The sequence below is a fragment of the Bubalus kerabau genome, chromosome 3, assembly GCF_029407905.1.
Source record: "Bubalus kerabau isolate K-KA32 ecotype Philippines breed swamp buffalo chromosome 3, PCC_UOA_SB_1v2, whole genome shotgun sequence".
NCBI lineage: Eukaryota > Metazoa > Chordata > Mammalia > Artiodactyla > Bovidae > Bubalus > Bubalus kerabau.
The window spans coordinates 69216730-69229069 of record NC_073626.1 but is presented as its reverse complement, the minus strand read 5'-3'; the positions used below and the strand labels follow the sequence as shown (position 1 = coordinate 69229069).

The 12340-nt window shown below is 35.6% G+C and overlaps 1 protein-coding gene across 5 annotated transcripts in view; it reads left to right on the top strand.

Annotated features, from left to right (window-relative positions):
• UBE2E3 (ubiquitin conjugating enzyme E2 E3) overlaps nucleotides 1-8451 on the top strand; it is a 92072-nt gene extending 83621 nt beyond the window's left edge. For all 5 annotated transcript variants that reach the window (XM_055572038.1, XM_055572036.1, XM_055572037.1 and 2 more), the window contains 3 exons: nucleotides 1820-1952; nucleotides 5818-5965; nucleotides 7823-8451. In XM_055572038.1, the coding sequence (XP_055428013.1) occupies nucleotides 1820-1952; nucleotides 5818-5965; nucleotides 7823-7920 (379 nt within the window). In that variant the 3' untranslated portion in view covers nucleotides 7921-8451. The remainder of the gene's footprint in view (nucleotides 1-1819; nucleotides 1953-5817; nucleotides 5966-7822) is intronic.
• The last annotated feature ends 3889 nt before the right edge of the window (nucleotides 8452-12340 follow it).

The following is a 12340-nucleotide window of genomic DNA, read 5'->3' as shown; positions in this document are numbered from 1 at the left end:
ATACATTCGCACTAAAGGGAACCAGGGCTCCTTGAAGAAGTAGCAGATTCCAAGGATGGGAGCCTGGAACATACTGTAATGCTAAAAAGTAAGAAAATGCTTCCCCCAAAATGATGGTGGCCTATGATAAGGATACAAGGGTCATTTTGAAGATGTTCCCATTGGACAATTCTGGGATAATATGAGCATCAAAATAATTAAATGCAGTAAGAATTCTAAATCGTTAGGAAAAAAGGTAAGAATCCATGCTGCTGCTGCTGCTAAGTCGCTTCAGTCGTGTCCGACTCTGTGCGACCCCATAGCCGGCAGCCCACCAGGCTCCCCCGTCCCTGGGATTCTCCAGGCAAGAACACTGGAGTGGGTGGCCATTTCCTTCTCCAGTGCATGAAAGTGAAAAGTGAAAGTGTAGTTGCTCAGTCGTGTCTGATTCTTCGTGACCCCATGGAACCTACCAGGCTCTTCCATCCATGGGATTTTCCAGGCAAGAGTACTGGAGTGGGGTGCCATTGCCTTCTCCAAGAATCCATGAGACCTCACCAAAATAATACACATGTTCATACAGATAGGAGAAGAGAGGGTTCAAACACAAATGTGAAGGAAATGCTGACATTGGAAAATTATGATTTTATCACTATCATAGTAAAGTTCACTTTAGCCAGGAATCACAAGTCGATGTTAAATCTAGGATAGAAGTGCTGATGAAGAGTGGGATATTTGCACAGTCTTAGGCTTCTCTCCTGTTGGTTCAAGCGGTAAAGAATCCACCTGCAATGCAGGAGACACAGGAGACTCGAGTTCGATCCCTGGGTCAGAAAGATTGCCTAGAGGAGAGCATGGCAATCCACTCCAGTATTCTTGCTGGGAAAAATCCCATGAACAGAGGAGCCTTGCAGGCTATGGTCCATGGGGTCACAGAGTCGGACATGCCTGAAGCAACTGAGCACACACGCTGAGTTTCCAAAGACTGCCTCTTGGTTGCACTCGCGTAGTACTTGATCTGGATAATGAAAATTACCATCACCAGTGTGCGCTGGATATGACACCCTGGGAAGAACACAGCATCACTTACGTTCTCTTCTAGCCAGAAATGTACTGCCTGCATATAATCACAAGGAAACACCAGACAAGTTCACAGTGATGAGCATTCTATTAAATAAGAACTGTGTTCTTCAAAAATGCTCAATATTGTCGTAGGCAAAGGAAGGCTGAAAGGCTCTATGTTAAAGGAGACTAAAGACACTGGATATAGATGGTCGATCTCAAGACTGGGATCCTGTATCTGGAGGAAAATTGAGGGTTTTTTTGAGGCATCATTGGGTCAGTTGACATTATTTTGCAGATTGTAGGTATTGTACAGATTTTACTTTTATTGAAGTTGTAGCTATATTGCAGTTGTATTAGATTGTTTTAGGAAATGATACTGAAATATTTATTTCAGAATAAATATTCTGAAAGGACTATGATCCATTGGCCTTCTCTCAAATGGCTTAGAAAAAAAGCACTTTGTGTGTGTGTGCATGTGTGTGCGTGTAATTTAGAAGGGGGAGATGGAGAAAGAGAAAAGGAGTTGACTAAAGCAAATGAGCAAAGTGGAATTCTGGATAAAGTTTCTTCGTTCTTGTGATTTTTCTGTAAGTTAGAACTATTTCCAAATGTGTTTATTCACACATCCCTGCACAAGTTGGTTGAGGCTTATTTCTTTTATATTTATCTCGTACTGTTATAAGTTGCTAATTTACCTTTGATACTTAATTGGTTTAAGATGCTAATATTCATAGATCACAGATACACACATTGATTTTTAATTTCTTTTAAATAGTGCTGGGCCTAAAGGAGATAACATTTATGAATGGAGATCGACTATACTTGGTCCACCAGGTTCTGTATATGAAGGTGGTGTGTTTTTTCTGGATATCACATTTTCATCCGATTATCCATTTAAGCCACCAAAGGTAAGAACCTAGAATTGCATTCTTTAATACTTAACTCTTTTCCAGAATCAGTTATCATAAGAGTTAATGTGTGGATGAAGTTACTGTTTTTCATGGATTATGTGGAAACTCTTCTAACCAATGATTTTTAAAATGTGGTGGTAATTGACTTCTGTTTTACAAATAGCTTTGTATACAATCAGTGGAGAGTGTGTTAAATAAAGGTATGCCACTTTGCATATCAATAAGCAAATAAATTATGGTATGAGAGAAAATATCATATGAACCTTACTTAAGAAACTTATTGGGATAAAAGGTAAATTTAACAGCTTCCGGAAATAAGAGTTAGGTATCTTGAATTTTTTGCTGAATACTCTATAGATAAGCAAAAACTAGAAACGTATAACAAAGAAGAGGGAACTAATACTATTTAATGTATTTATTTTGTGCCCACTGTAAGTATGATGCATTAATGAGAAAGAGAGAAGCTGAGTGAGAATTATGAGAGAATGAGAGAGGCTAAGTATGAATTATGTGGATAACAGCGAAAAGGGTTCAGTTGTGTCTTGTAATGACTGACAATTATTTTTAAAGTCTTAAACATAGCAGTTACTTGACTAGTTTCTTCTTCTGACTTCTCCCTGTAAAAGGGTCAAGCCAGCATTTTTTACCATCAGTATTAAGTATGAGTCTAATTATGCTCTAGTTAGACTTATAAGCGGAGAAGGCAATAAGATGTTGTAGAGAAATGTTAAGCCAGCTTTCATGAAATGTTTTTCTTTTCAATGTAGTTCCTTACATTGCTTCCATTATTTAAAATATGTGTAACGATTTAGAGCCTATGCTCAATGCCTGCCTGTTATGTGTGTGTGTAAAAATATTGTTTTTTTATTCCCTCACTGAATAAGGTAACAACAGTTCCACCTAGTGGTATTTACCTCAAATTGCAGATACCAGGGTTCCTTATCAGCTACAGGCATTTGCTCACAACTATAGCTGTCAGTTTTTGAGAGCTTTCCTAAGTGGTCCCATCAGCATCTAAGATTTTTAACTGATTGTTTTATTTAATGTTCTCCAGTATGTCTAGTATCTCTTGATAATCAAAGACAGTGACAAAACCCTCATGTTAATAAAACTGAAGATTGTATTCATACTCAGAATGACACATGTTAAATTCCAGCATATCATTAACTATTTAGTTTGCCTTAAATCCTTAAGTTTCCTGTATGATACAGGAAAGCAAAACTTCAGCAAAATAGCTCATGACTGTATCTGTAGTAATGCTTATTTCTACTTGCCTCATTTTTCATATTGGAAATTGGTTTTAACATGGTAGAAAAATTAGCAGAAAAAAATTTACAAGATTTAGTTTTTATGAAATTGTTTTTATACATGAGGGATAATTTGTTAAAGGAAAACACATTTTTCTTAACATCTTTTAATGAAAATAGAAATGGACTATCAGAGTTACGTATATATGATTTGTCATCATTGTTTTGGTTAATACAGTGTTTATTAACTTAGCATGTTAATTTTTCTTGTTAAAGTCTCAATATTTTTATTTTCTAGCCCTTTAATGTTGATTCCTTCCTCTTCCCTAAGATGTCTTATATAGTGTTTTGAAGCATTCTTCAGTTCTATAGTTGGACAAGTGAAAAAGAATAAAACTTCTGCTGTTATCTTGGTTTAGGTATAATTGCTTCTCTACAGTTCTGCTTATTTTTGAAGTTCAGATAAGATATTGAACTTCTTGAAGAATAATAGAAATTTAATTCTTTTTCGTTCATTGGTTTAAAAGCTGAAAGTATTCAAAATATTAATCATGTTTTGTAAGCTCTCTATTGAGTAGTCAGCTGTCAATGATACGAACATAGGTTATTCCCATATTCTAGAGCAGAGCCAGTAGAAATATAATGCAGGCTACATGTGTCATTTTTGATAGAAACAGTGAAATTGACTTTAATAACATTTTACTTAATCCAGCATGTCCAAAAATACTGTCATTTCAATATGTAATCAGTAGAATTATCATGAATGCCCTATTTTACATTCTCTGTCTGGTATTGAGTCTTTGAAATCTAGTGTGTATTTTATACTTTTAGCCCATCTTATTTCTTACCAGCCACATTTTAGGAGTTCTGTGTAACTAGCATGTACTGTGTTAGAACAGTTCTAGAATTATATACCATAGTTTTTTCTTATCCTCAGAAGCAGAATTCCAAGACCCTCAATGGATGCCTGAAAACACAGATAATACCAGACTCTATATAATGCTGTTTTTTCCTATGCATAAATACTTATGATAAAGTTTAATTTATAAATTAGGCACAGTAAGAAATTAACTAACTAATAATAAAATTAGAGCAATTATAGTAATGTACTGTAATAAATGTTACGAGATTGTGGTCCCTCTCAAAATATCTTGTACACATTGAATGCCTTTTCCATTGTAACTAAGCACTTGTGGCTGTAGCTTTTGCGGCTTGAGGTACAACAGCAAAACGAGCACAAGTCCGTGTCGTGTCCCCCCCCCCCCCCCCCCCCCCCCCGTTGTTGTTGCAATTTCGTGGATAAAAGTCTCATTTTTACCGTAGATCTTAGCAACCTCAGAGTAGAATTTGTTTTCCTGCCCTTATTACATTGAAAACTTTCATCTTTTCACTCAACACAAGAACTTCATGGCTTCTCTTTGCAGATCTGAATGCCAGTATCACTGCTCTTGAGCTTTGGGGCAATTATGAAGTTGAGTAAGGGTGGCTTGAGCGCAAGCACTGCAGTACTGCAGCAGTTGAGCTGATAACCAGGATGCTACTTAGTAGCCTGTGACTGGCAGGATTATGCTGAACACTCAGGCAGGGCAGGACGGTACAAGATTTCATCATGCTACTCAGAACAGCACAGTTTAAAACTTATAAATTGTTCATTTCTGAACTTCTGCATTTAATGTCTTTGGATCCCAGTTGATCTGAGGGGTCTAAAACTGGCACCGTGGAGGGTAAAAGTGTAGATAAAATGGGTACTACTGTAGTCTCTTCCTCCTCCTTCCCCACTACACCAATGGTTGCTTTCTTGTTTTTAATTATGCGTCCTTATCGGAAATACACATTTGAGGGCTTTACCCGTTTTCTTTCCAGACTCCACTTGGGAGATTATCAGTTAAAAGGGTTCGTGAACTATCTTTTCTATTTTGCAGTTCTAAATTAAGAATTAACCACTGAATTTGTGATTGTTTTGAAATTTGCCAGTATTTGTTTCTATGAGTTACTCTCTTTTTTTCCACATGTTTCAAGGATATAATGGTTTCCTTTATTCAGTAGTTTAAGACCTTACTTGTTTTGTTTGACTGTCTTATTCTAACAAGACAGTGAGCCATTTGGGGAAATTAAAGTCTGAGAAATAGAAACACTGGTGATTTTACCAACCTTCTGCAGTACTTTTTGACACATGGCGAGAGATTAGTGATGAGTTGATGGCCTTTTTTTACTAATGTAACTTTAGTTTTATGTTTAAAAAATTCTTCACTACTTTCTCTCACCTTTGGCACCAAAACGTTTCTTTTCTCCCTCATTTCCTGTTTTTAAACAGGGGTGTATGTGTACATGCCCGCACATACATATATTGAATTACTGTATCATTTATTTAAACAATTCTGCACCTCGCTTTGTTTTAAAAGCAATGTAGTTCCTGCTATACTGGATAAAAACAAAATTTCCTGCAACTGAATTAAATAAAATAATTTAATTTTGCTATTACAAAAACTAGTGTTTGATTAGCTCTTCAGTTATATGCTATTTGCTATGATCTGTAACATGTTCCACTTCATTTTTGCTAGTGAGAGTTTTGGTTGGTAATAAAGCTTATCTTTTTTTAATGTCGCTGCCCTTAGGTTACTTTCCGCACCAGAATCTATCACTGCAACATCAATAGTCAGGGAGTCATCTGCCTGGACATCCTTAAAGACAACTGGAGTCCTGCTTTGACTATTTCAAAGGTTTTGCTGTCAATTTGTTCTCTTTTGACAGACTGCAACCCTGGTAAGTAGATTTTTATTAACATTCAGTGAGGCTCCAAAAATCAGTGCATTTTTCTCAGTTAGCTTAAGGCCTAAGGTGAATTTAAGAAGTAAATGCTATTGGTAGAAAGGTCAGCAAAAAACACTTTTTGAGAAGCTTATCAATACCATTTCAATTAGAATAGACCAAAAGTTTCACAGTAACTTCCTTTAGTTTGTTAACGGCGTAAGTAAGTGTTAGTCACTTAGTCATGCCCAACTCTTTGTGACCCCATGGACTGCAGCCCACCAGGTTCCTCTGTCCATGAGACTTTCCAGGCAAGGATACTGGAGTGGGTCGCCATTTCCTTCTCCAGGGGATCTTCCAAACCCAGGGATCGAACCCAGGTCTCCTGCACTGCAGGCAGATTCTTTACCGACTGAGCTACAAGGGAAGCCGTTGTTAATGGCGTACTATCCTGTACTTACTTTCTCCCTGTCATTGCTGAACTCCCTATTTTCTGAATTACGGAGTTGTGCAGACCCTTTCTGATGCGAGTGTTTCTGACAGCATCTCCTCTTGCTCCTTCCCTGCTGTCATGTGCTTGCATGCAGTCAGCTGCTCAGCAATGAAGGGCTCCTTGTTCTCCCTTCCATCCTTTTTGGATTATGGTTAGCTTTATTAGATGTGGTAATAGTGGATATTAAAATGATAACTGATGAGAGAGTTAGACTAGATTATGATTATTAAAATTCAGGAATAAAGTCATTAGTGTGTAGCTTTTAAGAAATGCTTAACTGCCACACACGATCTTTCATGTGGGTAGCTGACTTGAAAAAGTAATGTATAGGTGTGGGATTTCGCATGTGATATCTTACTAAGTGGTCATTTTGTAAACAAATTGACTTATTTTTTCCTAAATATTTAATCAACCACCAAAGGCTATTACTGTTATTTTAGACCCTGCAGTTGCATATGTACCATAGAGAGAGAGAGAGAGATAGTATAGGGATGTGTAGAAGGATATTCATTGTGGCATCATTTATTAAAGCAAAAGATTGTAAAGAACCTTCATGGCCATTAACAGAGGATGTAGCTTAAAGAGGTAGCTCTGTGTGAATTAATGGAGAAAACTCTTGAAGATACATTAAGCTAAAAAAGCACAGCACTGAAAAATAGGCAAAACAATAATATTCTAAATGCTTATAAATACATATAATGTCTCTGGGTAGAGATGCTATAAATCATTTGCCAGGAAGAGAAACTTCTAAATAGTTGGAGGAAGGAAGGAAGAGAGCTTTTTTACGTTTTACTGGCTGTTGATTGATGTGCTTCAAATTTTGTACCACATGTACATAGTGGACCTTCTTGAAAAACAAGCTCAAAATAAAATTTACGTCTCAGATTCAATTTCCCGCTCAGAATATTATTTAAAACAAAATGGCAAGCAAGTTTTCAAATGGAGGTAAGGATGATGATTTAAATCATATTATTGTACAGAATAAAAGAAATATTTCATTCTGAAAAACCTTGCATCATAGGATCTGCATTTGGAAAAATTAATTTTTAAGTATCCATAGGAAAACAAATACTGGCACACTTACTTTTCAGTAAAATGCTAAGGGTGAAAAATAGTTTTTATATATTAAAGATGCACACATTTTTTAAAAAAATGACACATTTTAAAAGCTTTATTAACTTTATTTTTAAAGAAGGCTTTTCTAATTTGAATATTAAAATATAAAGATGATTATGTTACTTTAAGCATTTTTCTTTTTGAGAAATTAGCCATTATATATCAAGATGCTGCTGAAAAATCAACATTTCAGTTCCAAACTGCTAGAACTGAATCGTTAAGACACTGTATAATATCTTCTAATGTTCTTTCCACTTTTCCAGCGGATCCTCTGGTTGGAAGCATAGCCACTCAGTATTTGACCAACAGAGCAGAACATGACAGGATAGCCAGACAGTGGACCAAGCGATACGCAACATAATTCACATAATTTGTATGCAGTGTGAAGGAGCAGAAGGCATCTTCCCACTGTGCTGCAGATCTTTATAGCCTTTACAATACGGACTTCTGTGTATATGTTATACTGATTCTACTCTCTGCTTTTATCCTTTGGAGACTGGGAGACTCCCCAAAAAGGTAAATGCTATCAAGAGTAGAACTTTGTAGCTGTAGATTAGTTCTGTTTAAAACGCCTACTTGCAAGTCTTGCTTCTTTGGGATATCAAAATGTATTTTGTGATGTACTAAGGATACTGGTCCTGAAGTCTACCAAATATTATAGTGCATTTTAGCCTAATTCATTATCTGTATGAAGTTATAAAAGTAGCCGTAGATGATTAGGAATTATGTCATTTGTATTAAACCCAGATCTATTTCTGAGTATGTGGTTCATGCTGTTGTGAAAAATGTTTTACCTTTTACCTTTGTCAGTTTGTAACGAGAGGATTTCCTTTTACCCTTTGTAGCTCAGAGAGCACCTGATGTATCATCTCAAACACAATAAACATGCTCCTGAAGGCATAGTTTCCTGTCGTAATATTTTAAGTCAGTTTTGTTAGAAGGCGTGTCTGAGATGATTGTTGTTGAAATAAAAATGTGAATATGAAGATTGACTACGAAGGACTAGTACAAATAAATCATTTATTAAATGGAAAACATTTGAAATCTTATAAATGTGTAGAGTTTTTTTCCTCTAAGTCCTAATGAGAGAATACATGAGCTTAAATATACAGAAATACATTTTTAACCATTGGTCTCAAAAACACATAAAGCTCTACTTTGATGATGTGACATCAAAATAACATAAAATCCTGGCTTGGAAGATTTTATATCCAAAATGGTGACTTCTGTCCACCATTGGGCAATATTGCCAAATAACTTTAATCCGGTATCCCTTCTGTGTCTTTCATGCATTTTTTTTTTTTAATTTATCCTATTCCTGAGTTTTCATGGTGTTTTTTGGTGTATATTATCATACTTATTATGGCACTTGCCAAGCAGAGATAGCTGGTTGAACACAAACTTTCGTCTATCCTGAAGGTAGAATAGAACTCCAGATTAGTGTGCAGATGTAGCATTAATTCTCAGTTGAAAAAATAGAGAATTTTAAGGGTTTACAGGTTATATGGATTTCTTCTTTCTAGTTATAATTATTAAATACTAGATTTCTTACAGGAGTTAATTTACTTTTCAATATTTAAATTGGTCCGCAGAGTATAAATGTTTTCCTCTTGCTGGGATAGTTATTAAGGTAATTCCCTGGTCATGCTGCAGGTTTGTTGAATATGGGGATATGTCTTATCCAGTCCAAAAGTTGGAAACAGAGTACCATCTTAAAATGCATAGAGTGAAACTCTTAGCATAGAAGTACATTGCTCCAAGATAATAAAGCAAAGCATTTCGAGTTGTACATACCCTTACAAAGAATGATGGACTCCTGCTAGAGTACTTGTCAGTAGAAGTCTTAAACCAGTGTAAAATAAAATCACACTTTTACTTAACACCCCTACTCTTCAAATATCTCCTCATTACAAAAGTACACCAAACAGGCTTAGGCCCATGAAAACCTCTGAGCCTTGAATATTAAAAGCAGTAACTAATAATATGAACTGGAGTCAAGTCAGTGTGATGAGAATGGGGATTTTTTACGTAAGCTCTTGAGGATTTCTATGTAGGTGAAGGGTAGAAAGTAGTTTTTACCCACTTCCACCATTGTACGTCCTGTACCCTAGATTAATAAACTCTCGATGCTAGAAAAGTGTTCATCATACTGAATATCAGGATATTTGGGGGATGCAATTCTTGTACTTCCTTCATTTGCTATGATGAGCCTATTTGCTACCATCAACCTGCTTACTTGCAGGTTTTGTCCAGTACTCACCTGGGACAGAGTGGGAAGAATTGGTGACATAAAAATATTTGTGGCTCTTCCACAAACTACCTTTGTGGCCTTAAATAAGACACTTTCAACCTTTTTGTAAAACACAAGTTAATTTAATTATTTCCCTGTTCTCTCTTAGTCTTTAAACTCAGTCATTCTAATCTTATAAAATTTTGTTACGCATGTTCTGCTTTCTTTTGCAGGGAACAGGCCACAGTTTCAAGTGGACTGAAAAATAAGTCATCACTTGGATTCCTTAAAATTCTAAATTTGTAAAAATCTTTTCTATTTCTGATCTACTTCCCAGTTACATAGGTGTCCATCCATGTATACTACAAATAGGGGATTTTTTTTTTTCCTCATAAAACTTTGCTCTGGAGGTGAATGTGATATTTTAAAACCTAGGTTTTTTCCCTCATTCATTAAGAGCAAGTTTTACAAGTTCCAGGTCCAAATGTTGTAGTATGCAAGAGCAGCCCTGGCACCATATACCCTGCTGAGCCTGGAGTGTCCTATCTTCACTGTGTGCCCTCAGGGCCTGCCTATGCAGCACACGCCGGGCTCTGTTTAGTCACTGAGGTGCCTTATCTCATTCAGTATCACCCCAAAAAGCTTTCAGAGAGAGGTGCTTTGATGATCCTCAGTTGACAGAATAAAACTGATAGATGAACAGGTTAAATACTTGCTGCAGATTAAACAGCCAGCATGATGTGAATGGAGGTACAATCCCCATTCTTCACCAGTAGGCTTAAGTGGTTTTGTTCATAGTGTTATAGTTAATATTGAATATATATGTTTATATGTAAAAGCAGGTATACATAGATTAATTGAAAACTTCTGAAAGGTAATCTATGAGTACAGTTTTGCATTTTAGTCAATCCTTATTTTAATCTTCTATTTTAGTCTCAAATGGAACCTTACAAAATAGCACTTTATTAATTGATTCCAGTGAATATGAGGTACGTTTATTTATCTTCTTAGATATTTGTCATAAGAATACTTTCAATATCACTGGTTTCCGTTTTTTAATTTGGAAAATGAGATAAGTGATGATATTTTAAATTTATTTATGCCATCACATTGCCACATGAAAAAATTTGTATTGATAAATTTTATCATTTAATGATGAGCCTTTTCAAAATAATAAGATGTATTAGTTGTCTAGACACTGTCTTTTTTTTTTTTTTAATTTAATCAGGTATCATGGGGATAAAATTTAGAGGTTTGTCTTGGCCTGTGTGTACATTACTCTTTCTAACAAGAACCATGAGGTGTTGTGTACTTGGAGTCAGTCCACTACTTGCCCAAGTATATTCTTGTAACAATACAAAAATGATTATATAGTAAAGTTTGAGCCAGTTGCAGTCCTGCGTGTGGCTTCACCTGTTAACCAGGATTGTAGTCAAGTTAATACTGTACACATTTTCAGTTGACATTTATGTTAGGGTCTTTGGATAGAATTATGGCGTGATTTGAAGCATTATTTTCATAAAACTATTGCAAGTTATTTGAAGAGGCTGAGATAATGATTCTACAATAATTATCCTCTTGTGTTTCAGTATTTCTTTAGATAAATAGAATATATGAATAAACCCATTGCTTCCTGTCTAAATTACCAAGTTTTTCAAGTAATGCCCAAATAATAGAAAATAATTCATAATTTTAATAGGCAGGTGGTATTTGAAACATCAGTTTTTGGTAACTAGTTTGTTAACTTCTGGGGGGTAAAGTTATTCTCTGATTTAAATGTACTGCTCCAGTGTATAATGGGGTGTTTCTACACAGTGGAATGATAGTCCTTTCAAAGTGGTTATGAAATGAATTTGGGGGACTGGTTTATAAACTGTGTTGCCAACAATGATTAAGTGGCGTTAAAACCTTGTCAGACAGAATGAACCTAGATTCTACCAATGGGTACATTTAGAGAAATACAAATTCAGTTTACATCTATAGGTTATCTTGCTGAAGTCCAGTGAGGCTAAAGCCAGTTAATTATTCAGGTCTTTTTAACACAGAACATAAAAAGCAAATTTTCCCCCAAATCCAGTTCCCTGAAGTTTTTCTCAAGTTCAGCTCTTCTGATGAAAACTTTCCATTTTACTGTTGTGTAACTTTAGTCCATCAGTCTGTTTCTCGTTTTCTTTCTTTTCCTTTGGATGGGGTGGGTGGGCGGGGGGTGGTTATGCTATATACCAACTGGCCTCCATTGCGAGTTTATTCTACAAATTAAGTTTGCTTATTGAAGGTTCTTTCAGGCACTGTAACACATGCAGAGATGAATACATCCTTAAATAGTTTATCCTTTTTCTGTCCAAATAGATTTTCCCTCTTCTTAGCAGAGGAGAACATATCTTTGTTAACGTGTATTCATTTTCTACTGAACAAGAAATTAAAACAAATGTCTCAGCTGATTTAGCTATGAACATATTAGTATAATAATTTGGTAAGTTGTGTCTAATCTATATGATGTTAAACTTTCTTAATACTATTTGATGCTTTGAAAATAATTACTCTCTTTCAA